Raw genomic sequence first — 21,801 nt, forward strand, 5'->3', positions numbered from 1 at the left:
GAACGCATCTTCAAATACATTCTCAGAAAGCTGAGTCTTCCTCAATGTAAAAAGCTCTTGATAAGTTGGGGACCCACACCAATTCAGCTGATCACAGAGAGCATAAAATCTGTTCTGGGGCAAGAAGCTCTTCCAAACCTTTTGCTCTTTTAGAAGCAGTGGAATCAAAAACAGAAGGGGCCAAAACTTGCCCTGACGACCGGGTAACATAGAGACTGGTGACACTGGATGTATGGTGCCATGTTCGACAGGAAAAAACAATCTCAAACTCAGGTATTTGAGATACCAGCCCCAGGCCCCTAACACTTGGCCACTGCCCTAGGCATGATGCACCTCCAAGAAATTCAGCACTGTTTATTAGGGGTTGGACTTCCACTTTTATTTTCACTTTTACCTGGTTGGTCCCTGCGTTCTTAAGAACTGGCCCCATTTATGGCTGAATAGATTATCCATCCCCACCATGCTTCATATATTTCCAGAGGTCTCTAATGGAGATCCTGGGCTCAGAACATGAAAAACTGGGATTTCTTTTACACAGGCTGAGTCTCTTCCATTCTTCTTTAAAAAATTTAAGAACACAAAAGAGAAACTGAATGGAGAAAACAGCCTAATTTAAGAAGCTGACCCCAAAGTAAATTCTGCGTTCCTGTTGTTATTTCTCCATGGAACTGCACTGCCATTCCCGTAACTTCTTCAAAGGAGCAGTTTTTTCTGTAGTTCATTGGTAAGTCTACTTGGAACGCCCTAGAAAGGTTTTTCCATTAGTGACTCTAACCAGCTGGCCCCGTTGATTAGTTTAGTGGTGGCGATGACATATTCTGTACCTCCATCTTCCAGCTGGGAGAGAAATCGCAGGGCAGCAATTTCAGCAAAGGTTACACCCCCAAGGAAAAAGATCAGAGTGACTCGGTTTTCTCCTGGTTGACCTAAAATTTGAACATTTCAGAATGAAGAATCATTACCATTATTTTTGAAAATTATGTATTTATTTTTGGCTGTGCAGCATGTGGGATCAGTTTCCTGACCAGGGATCAAACCCTCACCCCCAGCATTGGAATGCACAGTCTTAACCCCTAGACTGCCAGGGAAGAACTATTTATTATTGATGCTTCTTTTCCCACCTCTTAAAAAAACTGCATCATTCCTAAGAAAAGTCGTATATGTCTTGGTACAGACAGTTCACTTGAAACTCAGGAACCATGATTTTGATCTCAATGTTTTTTCTAACTTAGGAGATCCTCAACTCAGAGGTTGAAATCTGCTACTCCTAAGGGAGTAATGAGTTCCAGTGCTTACAATGTAATTCACAGCTAACAGCAGCAGTATGTTGGACTCTGACTCCTAAGTCCTTTACAAATGTATTTTACAAAGCAAGTGCATTAATATGTGAAAACCACAGAAACAGTGCATGAGTATCTGTAGATACGGGCCCTGGACTTACGTTTCTTTTGCAGTCCTGTGGGCAACGGCTGCCGTTCCTCAAAGTGGGGCCCTGGGAGGATGCGCAGAACTTCCTCAATACTCCGCCAGCCAGGCCGGGAAAGCAGCTGGGCCAGTCGCACACTGAGCGGAGCGTAACCACTGTATACGTACGATATGTCTGTGGGATTCTGTTAAATAATTGAAGAGAAAAAAGCTTGTACAGCAAGAGACAGAGAAGTGGAGCCACCTAACTGCGGCTTTTGGGGTAATGCAAAATTACTTGATTTGGCTTTGAAGGTAGAAACACAAAGCCCCAAAATAGCTTGCTCCAATGCTGAAATATCTGGCAGCAATATTGAAATATCTTTCTCTAATATCAAAATATTCTCCAGTCTACTCATGCTTGGCTCTGTTCTTAGCAGCCAAGGGGTCACCTTCTTCTTTTTTGTAATTTACTTTTAATTGGAGGATAATTACTTTACAATATTGTGTTTCTGCCATACATCAACACGAATCAGCCATGTGTGCATGTGTGCAGTCGAGTCTGACTCTCTGCGACCCCATGGACTGGAGCCCACCAGGCTCCTCTGTCCATGGAATTTTCCAGACAAAAATACTGGAGTCCGTTACCATTTCCTCCTCCAGGGGATCTTCCCAACCTAGGGATCAAACACAAGTCTCCTGCATCTGCAGGCGGGTTCTTTACCACTAGCACCACCTGGAGAGGTATACATACATCCCCTCCCTCTTGAGCCTCCCTCCTACCCCATCCCACCCCTCTAGTTTGTCACAGAGCATTGGATTTGAGCTCCGTGCGTCACACAGCAAATTCCCACTGCCTATGTATTTAACATATGGTAATGTACATGTTTCCATACTATTCCATCCAAAGGTTCACTTTCAACTCAAACCTTCAAAAGCCACTCAAAGCATCTCTAGGAAATGAAGATGGAAAGTTGTTACTTGGTTTGGCAAGAAACTTCTTGGCAAGTAAAGTGGAACTCTCTAGCCGAGAAACAGAACCCTTGGACCCGTCAATTCAATTTTCAGGCATTTATCCCACAAAGGGGCTTGTGCTCCAGAGGAGAAAAGATCAAAGCACAAACATATTAATGCAACACTGAATGAACTAGTGAAAGACTGCAAATGACTTGAATTTCTAATAAGTCATAAAACAAGATATAACTGAAAACCACTATGGAGCAATTAAAAAGAAATTAAAAGAATGAAGGAGGGGGGACTTCTCTGGTGGTCCAGTGGTTAGGAATCCACCTCCAAATGCAGTGGATGCAGGTTCGATTTCCTAGCTGGGGAACTAAGATCTCACACGCTGCAGGGCAACTAAACCCACATATCATAGTAAAAGATCCCACACGCAGCAACTAAGACCCAATGCAGTCAAATACGTATATAAACGAATGAAGGAGGGGACCTCCCTGGTGATCCATTGATTAAGACTCTGTACTTGCACTGCAGGAAGCACAGGTTCCATCCCTTCTCGGGGAAGTAAGAACCTGAGTGCTGAGAGGGTAAGAGGTGGGTGGGTGAGGTAGGTACAGGCTGGTCAGGGCAGTGAAGAGCCAAACTAATACATCATTTACACTGTACAACACAGGAATTACGGCTGTCATTCCAATCCCAAAGAAAGGTAATGCCAAAGAATGTTCAAACTACTGCACAATTGCACTCATCTCACACGCTAGTAAAGCTCACAATTCTCCAAGCCAGGCTTCAGCAATATGTGAACCGTGAACTTCCAGATGTTCAAGCTGGTTTTAGGAAAGGCAGAGGAACCAGAGATCAAATTGCCAACATCTGCTGGATCATGGAAAAAGCAAGAGAGTTCCAGAAAAACATCTATTTCTGCTTTTTTGACTATGCCAAAGCCTTTGACTGTGTGGATCACAATAAATTGTGGAAAATTCTGAAAGAGATGGGAATACCAGACCACCTGACCTGCCTCTTGAGAAACCTATATACAGGTCCAGAAGCAACAGTTAGAACTGGCCATGGAACAACAGACTGGTTCCAAATAGGGAAAGGAGTACGTCAAGGCTGTGTATTGTCACCCTGCTTATTTAACTTATATGCAGAGTACATCATGAGAAACGCTGGGCTGGAGGAAGCACAAGCTAGAATCAAGATTGCTGGGAGAAATATCAATAACTTCAGATATGCAAATGACACCACCCTTATGGCAGAAAGTGAAGAAGAACTAAAGAGCCTCTTGATGAAAGTGAAAGAGAAGAGTGAAAAAGTTGGCTTAAAGCTCAACATTCAGAAAACAAAGATCATGGCATCTGGTCCCATCACTTCATGGGGAATAGATGGGGAAACAGTGTCAGACTTTATTTTTCTGGGCTCCAAAATCACTACAGATGGTGACTGCAGCCATGAAATTAAAAGACGCTTACTCCTTGGAAGGAAAGTTATGACCAACCTAGATAGCATATTCAAAAGCAGAGACGTTACTTTGCCAACAAAGGTTCGTCTAGTCAAGGCTATGGTTTTTCCTGTGGTCATGTATGGATGTGAGAGTTGGACTGTGAAGAAGGCTGAGCGCTGAAGAATTGATGCTTTGGAACTGTGGTGTTGGAGAAGACTCTTGAGAGTCCCTTGGACTGCAAGGAGATCCAACCAGTCCATCCTAAAGGAGATAGGTCCTGGGTTCATTGGAGGGACTGATATTGAAGCTGAAACTCCAATACTTTGGCCACCTGATGCGGAGAGCTGACTCATTTGAAAAGACCCTGATGCTGGCAAAGATTGAGGGCAGGAGGAGAAGGGGACGACAGAGGATGAGATGGTTGGATGGCATCACCGACACAATGGACATGGGTTTGGGTGGACTCTGGGAGTTAGTTATGGACAGGGAGGCCTGGCATGCTGCAGTTCATGGGGTCGCAACGAGTTGGACACGACTGAGCGACTGAACTGAACTGAACTGATAATCCCACCGGGGAGAAACAATCCAATTTTAGTACTGAGAGAAGAGATTGTTTAATTGTTAGCTTTTGTGCCAAGAGGCAGCCTAATAAAGCCCCTTATGAAAAACCAAAAAAAGAATATAAGAAAAATGAAATTTAGAAAGATGGGAATAAATAACAAATATAAAGCAATGTGCACCCTACTTTGAAGATCCAAGGTATAGAATATGCACCATTTATGTAAAAATGTTTGTCTAGGATTGCCTGGTGGTCCAGTGGGTAATACTCTGTACTCCCAATGCAGAGGGCCCGGGTTCAATCTCTGTTCAGGGAACTAGATCCCACATGCCACAATTAAGACCCCAGAGTGGCCAAATCAATAAATAAATATTTTAAAAAATGTTTGTCTATATACAGAATCTTTCTGGGAAGATGCATAACAAACTGGTTATAGTGATCAATTCTGAGTGTCTGTGGGAGGAACCTTGCTTCTCACATCTGCTTTCCTTTTGTACTGGATCCTTGGCTGACCCTCCCCACCTTCTACCTGGTGCTGTATGCCCAGGAGGCAGCCCCGTGGGCTCCACACCAGCTGGAAAATGGAGAGGACAGGACTGTGCGGTCACGTTTTGTTGCCCGAATCCCTCTCTGTAATGCTGCCAGAAGCTGGTTGAGTCCCTTGGCTTGTCACCACACAGCTCTGCTCTCCTGGTTCTGGAACCCCTGCCCTCAGACCTCAGATGGGAGAGGGTAAGTGGTTCTCTACTGCGCTGCCTGTCCCGCCCCATCTTTATAAAACTCCATCAAACTACTCAGTACAAGAGCACTGCTTTCTGCCAGGATCCACACATTTAAAAAAAAAAAAATTAGAAAACTGTCTTTAGAAAGCAAAGCAGGTGAATAGATCAAGTAGCATATGTCATGGCAATACACCAGCAATGGGACCTCAAATGAGCTGAAGTATGCACAGGGGTGTCTGACTCTGCGACCCCGTGGACTGTAGCCCACCAGGCTCCTTTGGCCATAGGATTTTTCAGGCAAGAATACTGGAGTGAGTTGCCATTTCCTCCTCCGGGGGATCCTCCCAACCCAGGGATAGAACCCGAGTCTCCTATTATTATTATCTTCTGCATTGCCAGGCGGTCTCTTTACCACTGAGCCACCTGGGAAGCTCTCAGTGAGTTGAAGAGGAGCATCTTACTTGCTCATTTACATCATCCATCCAAAGGCGTAACGTTTTCCGGATAGTGGGGTAATTGTTTCTGCCCCCCGTCTGCGGCTTCAGCAGACCAGCCTTCTCGAGGTTGTGCAAGGTCAGGATGTGCTCATAGCCGTAGGTCTGCAAGAGAAATCAAATCAGGAAAACGGTTTCTGTGACTTTCAAAAAGGAGCACTTCCAACAAATTCACTGGTGAACATTCTGGGGCACGTTACCAAAATCCAGGCGATGACTGTCCAAGGGCGCAGGCAGGGCAGGACGGAAGCCTGTCCTAAAGCTGCTTGCCCATGACAACAAATCCAGCTCACTGGATTACTCAAAGGATTTAAACTTTTCACTTTAAAGTTCTGAGAATTTATGGGCCCAACTTAAGTGAGCATCAAATAAATTATAGTATTCTGGACTTCCCTGGCAGTCCAGTGGTTAAGATCCCATGTTTCCACTGCAGGAGGTGGGGATCTTATCCCTGGTCAGGCAACTGAGATTCCCCACAGCATGGGCAAAAAAAAATTATAGTATATTTTCATATGGAATATAACTAGCTGTTAAAAGCAGAATGAGGCAGACCTATACATCCTGATTAAGAACAAGTTTCTGGATTTATTCTTAAGGACAAAAAAATAGAATATAGTAAGTCCTCTAGATACGAAAAAGTTCTGTTCTGAGAGTGTGTTTTTAAGTCCAGCAAAGTTAGCCTGAGTACCCAACTAACACAATTGGAGGGCAAGCTGCAGTTTCTCTTAAGTCTCACATTGATGGAATGCACATTCACATCTTTGAAAGTTTGTAACTTTTGAAGGTTTGTGTGTAGGGGACTTACTGTACTTCACATAATAGGATTTTATTTCTATTAAAAGAGATCTAATGAGTAATAAAAGCTGATGCTTATATGATACTTTTCATGTTTTAAGTGCTTTATATATGTTAACTTAATCATTCTTACTATAACCCCATGAGGTAGATACTATTATCTTCATTTTACAGAGAACTTTAAATAACTTGCCCAAGGTCACACAGCTAATGAGTAACAGAGCTGGGACTCAGATTCAGTTGGTCTCGCCCCATGGTCTGTGTATGTAAACATTCTTTGTACACACATGCAAAGAAAGGGATCTGGAAGCACTCAAACCAAACTGCTCATGTAAGTCCCCTCCGGGGAGGGGAATGGTGGGGAGGGGAGGCGAGGCGGGGCGTTACAGTTTGTACCGTGTGTGTGTGTGTGTGTGTGTGTGTGTGTGTGTTAGATGCTCAGTTGTGTCCGACTCTTTGCAACTCCATTGACTGTAGCCTGCCAGGCTCCTCTGTCCATGAAATTCTCCAGGCAATAATAATACTGGAATGGGTTGCCATTCCCTTCTCCAGGGGATTTCCCAGACCTAGGGACTGAACTCGGGTCTCCTGCATTGCAGGCAGATTATTTACCTTCTGAGCTACCTGGGAAGCCCTTGCACCACATACTTCTGCTTCATTTGATTGTTATATGATGAGAATGCACATGTAATTTTTTAAAGGCGAAGCACACAAAAAACCCAAACTGAGTATTTAGTTTTGACAATAATGTACTTAACTGTAAATAGTAACAGCAAGTACATACAGCTGAAACATTTTTAAACAGAGAGGAGAATTTTAAAAACAATGGTGGGCTTTTCCTTACTATAAAGTAACAGACTTGATTTAAGTAAGTCGGCTAAGGAATCGTCATCAGAAAGTTCCCTTCCTCTGTGGAATTGTCTGGTTAAAGAGCAGGAGCACTAGTCCCTGGCTGTCTGGGGTTAGTCCTGGCTCCGGTATATACTATCCATGGGATTCTCTGGGAAAGAACACAACAACCGCAGATATGCAGATGATACCACTCTTATAGCAGAAAATGAAGACGAACTGAAGACTCTCTTGATGAGGGTGAAAGAGGAGAGTGGAAGAACTGACTTAAAACTAAGTATTAAGAAAACTAAGTTCATGGCATCTGGCCCCATTACTTCATGGCAGATAGGAGCAAGTGGAAGCAGTGACAGACGTTGCTTTCTTGGGCTCCAGAATCACTGTGGACAGTGAGTGCAGCTGTGATACCAAAAGACGCTTGTTCCTTGAAGAAAAGCCACGCCAAACGTAGACATCGTATTAACCTGCAGAGACATCACTTTACCAACAAGGTCCACGCAGTCAGAGCTATGGTTTTTCCAGTATCACGTGCGGATGTGAGAGTTGGATCATAAAGGCGGAGCACCAAAGAATTGATGCTTTTGAACTGTGGTGCTGGGAAGACTCTTGAGAGTCCCTTAGACTGCAAGGAGATCAAGCCACTCAATTTTAAATGAAATCAACCTGAATATTCATTGGAAGGACTGATGGTGAAGCCAAAGCTTCAATACCCTGGCCAGCTGATGCGAACAGCCAACTCATTAGAAAAGATCCTCATGCTGGGAAAGATTGAAGGCAAAACGATAAGGGGATGACAGAGGATGAGATAGTTAGATGGCATCACAAACTCAACGGACATGAATTTAAGCAAACTCCAGGAGATAGTGGAGGACAGAGGAGCCTGGAGCACTGCAGTCCATGGCATCTCAAAGAGACACAACTTAGGGAATGTAAAACAACAACCGGCACACACTAGCTGCTGACCCTGGGCAAGTTACAGCACTCCTCTGTGCCTTGGTTTTCTCATCCATAAAATGGGGATAAGACTATCTCGCTCATCACCTTTGTAAGGATTAAACAAATGAATACACATAACACTCTTCTAACTAAGCCTGGCATGTAGTAAAAGCTCAATAAACATTAACTATTGTTATTATTATGCAAACACAGCAGATAAATACCAAGGACAATCCCTCCAGGTATTAAAACATTTAAAAGATAATGGAAACCCTACACCCAAATAGCAGCTTTGGGAAGTATTTTTTTTAGAAAGACGCTTTCACCCCTGGCAAATCAGTCATTTAAAAATATACTGACCTGTAGAATTTCTCTTTTGTAATAATCCAGAACTTTCTGTTTGAGTCCACTATTGCACACAGACTGGAGGCAAACTAGTCTTAACACCTTGATCAAGGGATGTTTTTGGGCAATACAATCCTCAATGTAGCTGTTAACCTGAAAACAAAGTGTAGATGGGCACTAGCATCTGGTCTGGGGACTGACAGAACTGGATATTTACTATTATTTTTCAAAGTCAAATAAAGGAGATGAGTGGGAGAAGGGCTCATTCTTTTTGCACTTTCCCTCAGCTCCCTCCAGAGTAGCTCCTTTGGCCCTTGCTACACAACCCCCCCCACCCCCCCCACCACGCAGACACGCCAGCGATCAGGAGCACAGGCTGGCGAGGGCAGACTCGAGGGACCCAGCAGCCTGTCTGGACTCATCTGTCTCCATGGATGGACAACCTCCAGAGGCTGCTGCATGTCCCGGGTGTGTGATCCTGGCTATCCCAGCAGCAATTTATCAGCATAAAGTAACAAGAATCTTTCTAGAAGATGGGAATTTTCACAAATTCGATCATTTCAAATTCAGTAATAGAGGTGGATATGTAAAGGAACTATCAGACCAATTTGCTGGGACCTCCCTGGTGGTCTAGTGGCTAGGACTCAGCAATCCCAATGCAGGGGGCCTGGGATCGATCCCTAGTCAGGGAACTGGATCCCACATGCCACAGCGAAAAGATCCCACATGCCTCAACTAAGACCCGGTACAGCCAAATTAATTAATTAATTAAAAAAAAAAATCAATTCACTTAGGAAGTAAATCTATTCATTTAGAGATCTTTGATTTTAGGAGTGGGGCCTCACCTCTCTGTGCACTGAAGAAAGTGCCTTCAATACAATAATCTTAAATACTTGATTAAGATCTCTGTTTTCACATTTTGCACCTGCTCTTCAAAATATTTAGATAAGGCATGGGAATCAAAGCAATTGCTTTTCTAGCTGTAATCTTAGTTTTTATAAGGTATCAATTATTTGTTAGAACAGTTTCATTTTCACATACTTTATCAGTGTCTATTCCAGACATAAACTCCTGCTCCACTGTCAATTTATCAAAGAAGTCTTCAGAAGCTAAAATGGAAACAGCAAATTTGTAAGTAAGAAATTCAATAAATGTTAATGCTTTTATACACAGAGCATGATTAGGAAATATGACATGCAAAAAAGAAAGCAAACAAAAATTCAAACTGCCACCTGAAGAGAATCGAAGAAACATGGAAAACTATAACTCTGACCTCCTAAGTTACATCCAGGAATAGTCAACCACTGTACCCTTTCGCTATTCTTAGGACTCTCATGAAATCTCAAGATCCTTAGGATTCTAATAAGATCTTAGGAATTTTTCTTCAGTATCTGCTGCTACTGCTAAGTCACTTCAGTTGTGTCCGACTCTGTGCGACCCCATAGATGGCAGCCCATCAGGCTCTGCCGTCCCTGGGATTCTCCAGGCAAGAACACTGGAGTAGGCTGCCATTTCCTTCTCCAGTGCATGAAAGCGAAAAGTAAAAGTGAAGTGACTCAATCATGTCTGACTCCTCGCGACCCCATGGACTGAAGCCTACCAGGCTCCTCCGTCCATGGGATTTTCCAGGCAAGAGTACTGGAATGGGTTGCCATTGCCTTCTCCTTTTCTTCAGTATCAATGAAAGCTAATTTGCCAAGAGCCTTTTACTTGCATCATCAGATCTAACCCAGTTTCACCTGATCTCCACTTCCATCAATCTGAAAACAAAGGACTGATTTTCTAACACTTTTATGTAAGATTCAAAGCATACTTTATAAAACAGGGCATTGAACAATCTCTAACTCAGCTTTTATAGCCTGTGTTTTAACAAGTAAATTCATCTTTGGTGTAACAGACATTTCCCAAGCTCTTTCAAAATACTGAACATATACTCTCTACCTAGGGAGTCTTCAAGGGAAAAACAAAAACAGAAACTGGATTCTGCTCTAAGTAATCGTTAATGACAGGATAAAAACCAGATTGAAACAATTAACTGCCTCATGTTAGGGGAAGAATTTTTTTCTCTTTTTGACATTCCAAATATTGTATCACATGATTACATTATCTTATTAATGAAAGAAAACTGAGTTAACCACAAAGGGAACATTTTTGACTATAAACATGGGAACATTTAATTAACACTGAGGATAACATACGGTATTAAAACAGAGCTAACCCTCCAAGGGAGCATGGCGGTGCCAATGGCCATGGTGTCAGTCATGGTGCGTGCTAGTCAGCCCCAGGCGAGCTCCATCACTTCCCAAGGATACTCACTAGTTACATCTTTGATCAGCTCTGCAATCGAGGTGTGATTTGCGAGGGAGCCTCGCGCTGCCTGCATGTGGGGCAGCTGTGAAACGAACTGCTTGATCTCCCCAACTGTCTTGGCGTTGTGCCTTTCCTGAAATGCATAAAACAGCAGGAGCGGGAAGTGGGGAAGATATTTTAAGCGCTCTGTTCTTTGTATTGCTTAGTGGACATTCAATTTATACTAATGCAAAAGAAAGAAGGGAATACAAATAAATCAGGCCAGACCCATCTTCAACATGACACAGAAAAACAGAAAAGATAGGCTCGCTGCTCCTGTTCACTACATTAGTACTTTTTTAGGGAGCAAATGCCTAAGGTTTTTCCCTTCCCAGGGACCAGATAATATTGTGATTAGTATTTGTGGGGGACGATATTAGGTTATCCACAAACATTTCTGAGTAAAAAATTAAAATCAAGACATTATATTAAGAGGGGAACATAAATAGCAAAAAGTTTCCTCTGTAACAGAAAAAAAATCCATTCTTACTGCTGAACCTCAATCTCGAATACTGTCCATGGATAAAAAGAACCTTACTTCGTGATGAGAAATTTTTCTTTTTTTTTGCAAAGTTTAGTAATTGTAAAGCAAGTAACTCAGAAAATTGAAGAAAATCAATTAACGAATCCTAACAAAGATGAACCTAGGGACCTCCCAGGTATGTCCAGTGTTTTAAGACTTCACCTTCCCATGCAAGGGGTGTGGGTTTGATCCCTGGTCGAATCACACATGCCTCATGGCCAAAAAACCAGAACATAAACAACAGAAGCAAAAATTGTAATAAGTTCAATAAAGATTTTTAAAATGGTCCACATTAAAAAAAAAACACTAAAAAAAATAAAGATGAAACCTGGAAATACACACTCAGTGAAAAAAATCAGTCTTCAAAGTTCTCCTAATACATGTTTCCAAAGACTAAACATGCAGAGTTCAGCATCTTACTGAATTCCCGTTTCAAAAATGAGCTTAACCAAGAATAAACCAGTGGCTGGGCAAGAGGAGGCAGGAAGGTGATAATGAAGCCGTCCATTTAAAAGCTCTGGGCTCCTGGGATTTCGCTCTTATTATCACCTCCTGCATCTGCAGAGTTCCCTTGCCATTGGCATGTTGGCTAAACTGGGAGCTTTTGGCCCAAATTGCAAGTTCTATTATAGAGGATCTTTTATTTAGAGTACAGCTGGCTTCCTCTTAAGAGAGATGGGAAATAATTAAAAAGAAGGTAAAACAAATATTTATGGTGAACGCTTGTAAACTCAAAATACTACCCCTTTCTCTCCCTAAAAGAGAAAAACACCTTTTCTCATAGGTCTGGGGAGAAGTTTAAAAAGAAAACCTTGGGGGGGATTTCCCTGGTGGTCCAGAGGTTAGAACTCCTTGCTTCCAATGCAGGGGCAGGGGCTCCAGCCCTGATTGGGGAACTAAGATCCTGCATGCTACGAAGTGCAGAATGAATGAATGAAGGTGCATATATTTAAAAAAAAAAAAAGAAAGAAAATCTTGGGTTCTCCAGTAGCTGAGCCCACAGTTGCTCAGGAGAACTGCAGCCCTGCTCAGTGGCTGCACTTTGGCAGTCCTTGCTCGCTAGGAGGGGTGGGCACTCTAGCCTGTGACCTACAGAAGCTGGGTAACAACCAAACCATCTCACCTCAAATGCTGCGGAGATCACCTTTGCTTTCTTGCTAAGCACAGAGCCCACAGCATTGAAGTTTTTATCTCTGATCTCAGCGTACAGCTCCTCTGCAGAATTCAGCTGAAGCTTCTTTGCTTCCGTGGGAAGGTCCTTACCACCATCACCCTGTTTTTTAGGTGCAAATTTCTCCGGAGGTAATTTCACATAACCTGAACAACAGCAGAAGGGAACAAGGCCCTGCGTGCGTTTAATGGAAGAACCAGTTTAGCTCAGGCACTAAACAGAATTTTCCAACTCAGAAGAGGGTGGAAGCCGGCTTTAGAAAAAATGGTGCATGGCACTGAGGCTCTGATTTTTCCACAATCACAGTACAGAATGCAGTCACTCTTCAATATTAATATCATGGTTCCACTTTTCTTTGGAGTCACCTATCTAAATCACTGCAGCAATGTTTAGTTACTTCCTAAACTTATTCAGGGATGGGTTACGTTTTCACTTAAAAAAATTTTACAAGGATCTCTCCCATTATCTTATGGTGTTTTTCAAACTGTAGGTCATGTCCCATTAGTGGATCATGAAATAAGTTGGTGGGTTGCAATGAGCATTATAAACAAACATACAAAACATTAAATACATGAAGTATTCATCACATGAAGTAGGGGAATGGTTTTTTTTAAATAAAATTTTGCTTCAGTTTCATATACACATATGTGTGTATATAATAGGTCATAATATAATACATATTTTGTTGTTGTCCAAAATAGTTTGAAAGCTATCACCCGAAAGTCAATTTCAGCTCACTTCCTGTTTTTATAAAGTTTTATTGGCACAAAGCCATGCCCATTTGTTTTCTCTTATCTGGGGCTGCTTTCACATTACAATGAAGAACTGAGACTCCACAGAGGCACTGTATAACCTAAAATATCTGCTGTCTGGCTTTTACAGAAGCTATCCACTCCAATCCAGGAGAAGCTCCCAAATTACTCGGTACAGCATCCAGTTCCTCCACTATGTAGCCTTAACCCACTTCTCCCACCTGTGTTCCCTCCAAACCAACTTAGTCGCCATTTCCGGAAATACCCTACATGCTCTTACAAGTTGCCTTAGCACATAAACTGGTTTAACTCTAAGAAGCTTGGCAGTATGAATCAAGGACCTTATAATATTAATACTTCTGACCCCTAAATCCCGCATCAGAGAATGCAGAGGAAGAAATATAGTATATGAAAAAAAATTATGTACACAGATGCCTTTATAACCATTAAAAAAAAAGAAACCCAAACATAAATTGCCCAACATTAGGGGAACGGTTGTACAAACCATGGTATAATATATATTATGGATCTTAATTAAGCTATTAAAATTATACATATGCTGAGAAAATGCTCATCTTATACCAAGTCAAAAACAAGGTTCAGGGAATCCCCGTACCTAGTCCAGTGGTTAGGACTCAGCGCTTTCTCTGTGAAGACCTGGGCTCAATCCAGGTTCAATCAAAATCTGGTCAAGGAACTAAGATACCCCACAAGCTGCGTGGGCTCCCACAACCCCCCTCCCCAAATTTTTCAGAATAATTTGTACAAGCTGATTCTACTTTTTGTTAACTGAAAACAAACTCTTAATAGAAAAAATGACTATGAGGAAATACATATTGGTTGTCCCAAAGTTTGGCAGCAGGATTTCAGGGATCATGGAAGATGTATGTTTTCCTTCTTTATTTTTTCAATTTTCCCTTAATCAATGCTTGACTTATATTATGGAAAAAGAAAAAAAAAAACCTTGCTGCCAAGATACTGAATTTACACATAGTCCTTCTCTTCTTGGAGAATCCCTTCCTACCTCTCACCTATCTTACATGGCCTCCCCTCACTCCCCAGGCCACCTCCCTGCCCTAAACCCTAGCTCCTTCTAAAGGTCTCTTAGGTGTTTGCTCTCTGCAACCATGAGAGGAGGAGCTCCCTCATTTCTTTGATTTCTACCTACTATCTAGCATAGAACTCCTCTGTCCATGAAATGGAGTTTTTAGAAGTATTCAAGATGACATCTTTTGGTGACTTCCCCGGGTGGTCCAGTGGTTAGGAATCTGCCTTCCAATGCAGGGATCTTGGGTTTGATTCCTGGTCAGGGAACTGGGATCCCACATGCTGCAGGGCAACTAACCCCATGTACTGCAACTACTGAGCCCCTGCACCACAAAAAAGACTCAACACAGCCAAAAAAAAAAAAAAAGCCAAATTTTGGAACAAATAATTTAAAAATAAGACTTTTTACAGCCTTATCATTAAAGACTCTGCTTTGTGGAAATTCCTCTTCATGGCTGTGTCTTCATCTACTCCCTTGGCCATCCATCTATCCATCTGCTCTCCATGCATTCTTATGGTAGAATTCACCTAACATAAAACCATTTTAACCATTTTACAAAAGCATTTATTATATACACAACTGTCTACAACCACAGCTGGTCTCTAGTTCCAGAACTTTTTTTATCCCAAAAGAAAACCCTGGGACTTCCCTGGCAGTCCAATGGTTAAGACTCCATGCTTCCACTTCAGGGGGTGCAGGTTCAATTCCTACTTGCTGAACTAAGATACCGCATGCCTTGTGGTGCAACCAAAAAATTAAAGAACAAAAAACCCAAAGGAAATCCCGTACCCAACAGGAGTTGACTCCCCACCCTTTTCCTGAGCTCTGGCCACCACCAGCTGGCTTTCTGCCTCCATGCTTTCCTCCAAGGCTCTTCCTTGGCTCCCTGTGATATAACTCAGGATGCCAAAAGAGACTGGGGCTCATGTAAATGAGGGAAGGAGGCCTGGATGGGACAGGAGTGGTGGAGTCTGCGGTATTCTACAGAGAAGGGCCTGTCTAAAGAAGGGATCTTCACTGGGCACCAGCTGCCACATACGAATGTGGTCATGGGGTTGCCAGAGCCTCATAGGTTTTTAAAGACATGGAATACATCAAGATCATTATTAGAGTCTTCTCCAATTTTAAACAGTGACAGAAACAGGCATAAATCATGCGGTCAAAACCAAATAAAACATATTTGTGATCTCTGACCCCAACTGTCTGTTAAACCTAACTCTAGTAGGCCTTCAAGTCTATCATCAAGTGTCTCCAACCTCCTGTTATCACTTTTCTTCCAGAATGTATCCCGCTGTGCCCCCTGCCTCAGCAAGCTACTTGCCCCATGGTTCCCCACAGGTGTTATGCTGACTGCCCCTCACCAGGAACGCCCCCCTAAATTCTACCCATCTTTCCAAACCCAATACAAAAGCTACCTCGTCCACAAGCTTTCCTGAATGACTGCCTACCTTGGAATCTATGTTCTCCAACTGCAGGGCCACCTGCATTCAGCCCTGGGCCTCTGCTCACAGGGGGCACACACAGTCCTGTGCAGTAAACACTCACCAGCCTATGTGTGACCAACAAGGACAGTTTGCTCAGATGTCACTGAATCCTAGTGTCTAAAATCAGCATTTTAATTTTTCCAAATACTGAGTTATTTAGAAAAGAAGCGTCTTCTGAAAAAAAAAAAATGGTCTTTTGAATTACTATTTCAGCATATTTTTTCTTCTCTGTCCACTATAATAAATACTGCTTAGAATATGGGTTTTTCTTTGAAAAAATTTTTTAACTGGTCTTTTGGATATTCCTATCAGATTACCTATTGGTAAAAGGCAGGGTTACTTTACTCACTGTTCTGAATGCCATAAATTTCATCAATGAGTCCTTCGTACGTAAGCTGAGTGGCGAGAGGCGATAACAAATCCACGTTCCGATCAAGCAACAAGAGATTATCAAACACGGGGAATATTGAATTCTGGCTTCCTGTAAACTCTCTCTTCATCCTGATCATCATATTGGCCACTTGCTGGAAACAAAACATGGGATCAGGTGGGACTCTCATGACTATAAGCAGATTTAAAAATCTTGCTAGGACTAAAAAAAAAAATTGGCTAGAACTTCTCTAGTGATCCAGTAGTTAAGATTCTGCGCTTCCACTGCAAGGGGCCCAGGTTTGATCCCCGGTCAGAGAACTAATATCCCATGTGCCACACGGCACAGCCAAAAAAAGAAAAAAATCAGCTAAAAATGGAAAGTATCAAAAAAGTAAAAAATGGACAAAAATGGTGGAAGAGTGAGATGGACAAGAAATAAACAGCGACAGAAAACCACTCCATGTTGGATGCCCATTCCAACACTTACACTTTTGCCAGCTATTTCTCAACGAGGCATAAAATCAGAGTCTATTATTCACGGAAGTTCTATTCTAGAAAGTCACCGTGAATGCTGAATCAGTGAATACTGAACCACTGCTCTGCAGGGCCATTAGGGTGAGGGCTTCTTGAGTCTCTGGTTACAACAGTTTCATCATCTGATCAATATATAACCTTGTTTTATGTGTGTCCTATTTAAAGACATTAAATATATGCTGTTGATTCGCCAACACTATCATTTATACTAAATGAAGCTCATCTAATATGAGTTTTCTCCCTAAAGGACCATCATAGCCTTCCTACATTCTGAAAACTGGATAGCACTTCCGCACCACCCCTGGGGGCCATTTTAACAGTGAAATCACCAACCGAAAAAAAAAAAAGCACAAAAATGCACACACACACACAAAAGTGGCAATGAGTACTGCATGGCACTATAGTGGCAAAAATCACACTTGTTCATGGTATGAGTTGAAGGCAGAGGGTTGCTTGCTGTGATCTCAGCTGAGAACATGCACAACTTCAATTACTGGATGATACAAATTACTGCCTCCCTGAGCATATCTGCAAAACACTGTGCCAATTTGGGAGCTATAAAGAAATTTTTAGCAAGTATGCGAATTTTCAAATCAAAACAGATTCTCACTCCTCCCCCTCCCAGGGACCAGGGGGCCCTTGCTCCACCATCAGAAGCATCTCCCGTTTCTTACCCGGGCGCACTCTCCTTTCCCAAAGATCTGGGGGATGGTCCCGTACAGAGCTTGCAGGGTCATCAGCCCCTTGGCTGCATGGTACAGGCTGGTCTGGTCACTTTCCAGATAGCACTCCTGTGGAGAGGAAGGGCTAGTTACAGTCACGGTTACCTGGGTGCCTTGTGGTGCCTGCCTCTGTCTGGTGTTGGGACCTGGCAGCCACTGGGTAAGATGGTTTCCACTTCCCCACTTTGCCAGGAAGCTGCAAACTGGGGTCCAGTTTACAAAGCTGCTGTTTGGCAGCCCAGGCCAGGAGCCCAAGAGCTCTGCCATCAGGGGACAGTGTGGAAGCCATTCTCCCAGGGCAGAGCTTTCTGGAAGGCACTCCTCCCAGTTTACCAGCTCTTGAATAAGCTACTGATTAGAAAAGATTTTACGGGCTTTCCATATGGCTCAGTGGTAAAGAATCTGCCTGGCCAGCAGGATCGGGAAGATCCCCTGGAGGAGGAAATGGCAACCCACTCCAGTGTTCTTGCCTGGAGAATCCCATGGACGAGGAGCCTGGCGGGCTACAGTCCAAGGGGTAACAAAGAGTTGGACATGACTTATTGACTAGACCACTACTACCAAGAAAGACTGAGAAGGGAACCAGGCTCCCTCACTCACAGTGGCGAGTGCAGAGGCTAGGAGGGCACTGCGGGAGCCACATGGCGATGCCCACAAGTGCACGTATTCCCTGAGCCCCAGAATCCCAGGTGACCTCACAACGGGCTACGCGGCAGTCTTTACAAACATGACACAGATTTTCACACACTGACGCCGACTGAAGGCCATAACATCTTGAGAAATGCAAAAGGGGCAGCTGAGCATCTTTAGAGTGATCCCATTTTCAGAAAATATATTTTGCCTTATGAAGTATACAGGGTAAATTTTGTAACGTAGGCAAAATTATGCTTCTTTGGCATAGAAAAAGGGACACAAAAATACACACCAAACCAGCTGGGGGAGGTGGGAGGGAGGTTCCAGAGGGAGGGGACATACGTATCCTTATGGCTGATTCACGTTGCTGTATGGCAGACACCAACACAACATTGTAAAGCAATTATTCTCTAATTGAAAATAAAACTAGAAATAAAAATAAACATAATATATAAAAGTGGCACAAAAGTGACAACTCGAGAAGAAAATCTAACAAGTCAATAAATTATGAAAATTATAATAAAAATGAAAAAACACATTGTTAATTGGCTATATTCCAATATAAAATAAAAAGTTAAAAATAAAAAAAACAGCTAGGAAGTGACAGGAGAGACTCCAGAAGTTTTGACACTGGTAGGAGCACAGGTTCCTGACTCTGGTTGTCTTGTTCCGAACCTCAGCTGTGTCATTTCCCAGCTGGTGCCCTGGGGCAATTAGATAATTTCTCTATGCCTTATTGTCTGCAGAAGGAGTATATTCAACATAGTATATGGATTAAATGAGGAAAACACACGTAAAACATTTCATCCCAGGACCTGAAACATACAAGTGCTTATGTTAGCTTTTGTCATTATTTACAATATTAATATTTAACATTATTAATGTAATATTAAAATATAAACAAAATTATTAGCTTTTCTAGTTATATTCATATATAGCTCTTATTAATAATTTTATTATTTTATTATATAACAATTAGAAATCATTTGGATTTTTCCTTTTCATAATCATCATCCACTCATAAGTCAGAATGGAACACTGGACCAGACACCCCTCACTGACCCTCCTGACATGTCTGTAGCCTCCAAAGCCAGGAGGGAGGGGACGCTGGAGGGATTCAGGATGAGAGGGTGGAATTCATCTGTTCTGCCCCAGGGAGGAAGGGGGGCTGTGCCGGAAGGAGCCTGTGAGGATGCTTGGTCTTCACTGAAAGTAATGCCTGGTGGCTCTTCCAAGCCTGGCAATGCTAACGTTTCACTGCGTACGACACAGCCAAATCAAGAATGTCCAGAGACATACTTTATGGAAAATTACTTAAAACTCCCTATCGGAGCAGAGCCAAGACAAAAATTAAAAAAAAAAAAAATTAGAGAACATCTCTCAAAGTAGTATTAATTGTTTAAGTTTAGAAAGCTGCATTACTATAAAGATATTCCTTTTATAATTCTATCTCTTAAAAAAGATTTAAAAGTTGAGGATACATATTTATCTTGAATTTTTTGCTGTCATATGACTGGTGGTGGGTGATTATTTGTCCTAATATCCCTCTATTCTGTGCTTGTGGAATTTCACCTGGTATTTCAGCCATGAGGACATTTTTGGAGGGGACAAATGCTAATACCCATTAACATTTAAATATACATGTTTTTTTGACCCCAAAGTCCCACATGCCTATACAGTAGAGTATCTTGCAATGTTTAAAAAGGAGGTAGGCAGATTTTCTATGTATTCATTCCTACATGTACAAGTGAAGGCCAAAACAGTTTAAGCCCTGTGACTGAGCATTCAACTGAACTGAACTCTAATTCCCACATTCTGTACAGTACAACGTTCAAGATGATCAAAATCATATCCCCAAAGCACAGAAAGGTCCACGTATGTCTCCTGATGCCAAAAAAAAAAGAAACCAAAAACCTAATTATGCTCATTGTTTAAAATCCAATAAATAAGTATAATTACTTCACCTCTATTAGAAATCGGACTTGAATTTAACATTCAAGTAGAATTCTTAGCTTTATTATCCAGGCAAAATCCTTGATTTCTAAAATAGAATCTTCAGTGAACATATACAGCCAAGGGCTTGAAATTCTTGGCAGAAAAGAATTCTGCCCTTTCTTGCAAACCAGCGGTTAAATAAACAGGAAATCTCTCCTCTGGGCAGGTTTTGTCATGCTGGGGCAAGTTTTCCTCAGCTGCTACCGAGTCACATTAATTACACAGATGTGAATTGATTATACCAGGGTACATCATTAAGGTACATGATTTAAAGTTAATACAGCAAAATGTTAATTCCAGAATCTAGGTGATGAGTATACAGGTGTTCACTGTACCATTCCTTCAAGCTTCAACTTTTCTGTATGTTTCATATAAAACTTTAGGTTGGGGGCGGGGCAGGGGGCAGGTGGAGAAATCTGTACTACCATTGGAAGAGGTCTGTTGTAAGCAAAACAATGGGGAACATGACTTTAAAAAAAAGAGCCAAGAAACTCTCTTGGTTATAAAATTCATCAGGGGTGTCACTGAGTTCTTCCTCAGGTTAACTCTTTGAAGGTGGTGATCACAGTAACAACATAATACAGAAGAAAAAGTTTCAAATAATTGTGGGCACAACACCAGTGCTTCTCAAAAGTTCTAGTCTCCAGACTAGCAGGATCACTGTCGCATACGCAAAATTCAAAGAAGGAAACACAGATAAACATGATTACATTAAGAAGACACAATAGGGTGGGGAGTCACTAGAAGTGGCAAAAGGAGGCATTCTGGAATACTGGTAGCATTTTTGTTGTTTTTTTTTTAAGCAGAGTCCCAGGTGTTTTCACTTTGTGAAAATCCATCAAACTTTATACTTATGATTTGTGCACTCATCTGAGTACAGAATATACTTAAAAAGAAAGACATACACATAGCAAAAACTATCACAAACTAAGTCAAGAGACAACTAGAGAGTAGCCCCTGCTTGCGGCAACTAGCCCCCTAGCGCAGCAACAAAGACCCACTGCAGCCAAAAATATAAATCAACCAAGAAAATTTGTTTAAAAAGTGCCATGTTTACTTAAATATAAGACGTGATACCATAAAACTCCTAGAAGAGAATATAGGCAAAACATTCTGACATAAATCATACCAATGTTTTCTTAGGTCAGTCTCCCAAAGCAATAGAAATAAAAGCAAAGATAAACAAATTGGACCTAATCAAATTTATAAGCTTTTGCAAAGCAAGGGAAACTATAAACAAAATGAAGACAACATACGAACTGGGAGAAATTATTTTCAAACAAGGCGATGGACAAGGGCTTAATTTCCAAAATATACAAACAGCTCATACAACTTAACGAAAAAATAAACACTCCAATAAAAAAAATAAGCATACGGTATAAACGGACACTTCTACAAAAAAGATATACTGATGGCCAGTGTTCTTGCCTGGAGAATCCCAGGGATGGGGAAGCCTGGTGGGCTGCCGTCTATGGGGTTGCACAGAGTCGGACATGACTAAAGCGACTTAGCAGCAGCAGCAGCAGCAGCAGTAGGTACATGAAAAGATGCTCAATGTCACTAATTATTAGAAAAATGCAAATCAAAACTATACTGAGGTACCACCTTACACCAGTGAAAATGGCCATCATTAAAAAGTCTACAAATAATAAATGGCTGGAGGGAGTATGGAGCCAAGGGAAAAGGGAACCCTCCCACGCTCCTGGTGGG

The 21,801-nt window shown here is 42.0% G+C and overlaps 1 protein-coding gene across 1 annotated transcript in view; it reads right to left on the minus strand.

Moving 5' to 3' along the window:
- Positions 1-339: 339 nt before the first annotated feature.
- Positions 340-21,801, minus strand: part of VPS33A (VPS33A core subunit of CORVET and HOPS complexes) — a 28,985-nt gene continuing 7,523 nt past the window's right edge. The window contains exons 5-13 of the mRNA XM_006047181.4: positions 17,416-17,532; positions 16,185-16,359; positions 12,504-12,697; positions 10,825-10,951; positions 9,550-9,617; positions 8,524-8,661; positions 5,551-5,688; positions 1,442-1,610; positions 340-926 (exon numbers count right to left, since the gene is read on the minus strand). Of these exons, the coding sequence (XP_006047243.1) occupies positions 745-926; positions 1,442-1,610; positions 5,551-5,688; positions 8,524-8,661; positions 9,550-9,617; positions 10,825-10,951; positions 12,504-12,697; positions 16,185-16,359; positions 17,416-17,532 (1,308 nt within the window). The 3' untranslated portion in view covers positions 340-744. The remainder of the gene's footprint in view (positions 927-1,441; positions 1,611-5,550; positions 5,689-8,523; positions 8,662-9,549; positions 9,618-10,824; positions 10,952-12,503; positions 12,698-16,184; positions 16,360-17,415; positions 17,533-21,801) is intronic.

Source organism: Bubalus bubalis, chromosome 17 (assembly GCF_019923935.1).
Source record: "Bubalus bubalis isolate 160015118507 breed Murrah chromosome 17, NDDB_SH_1, whole genome shotgun sequence".
Classification (NCBI taxonomy): Eukaryota; Metazoa; Chordata; class Mammalia; order Artiodactyla; family Bovidae; genus Bubalus; species Bubalus bubalis.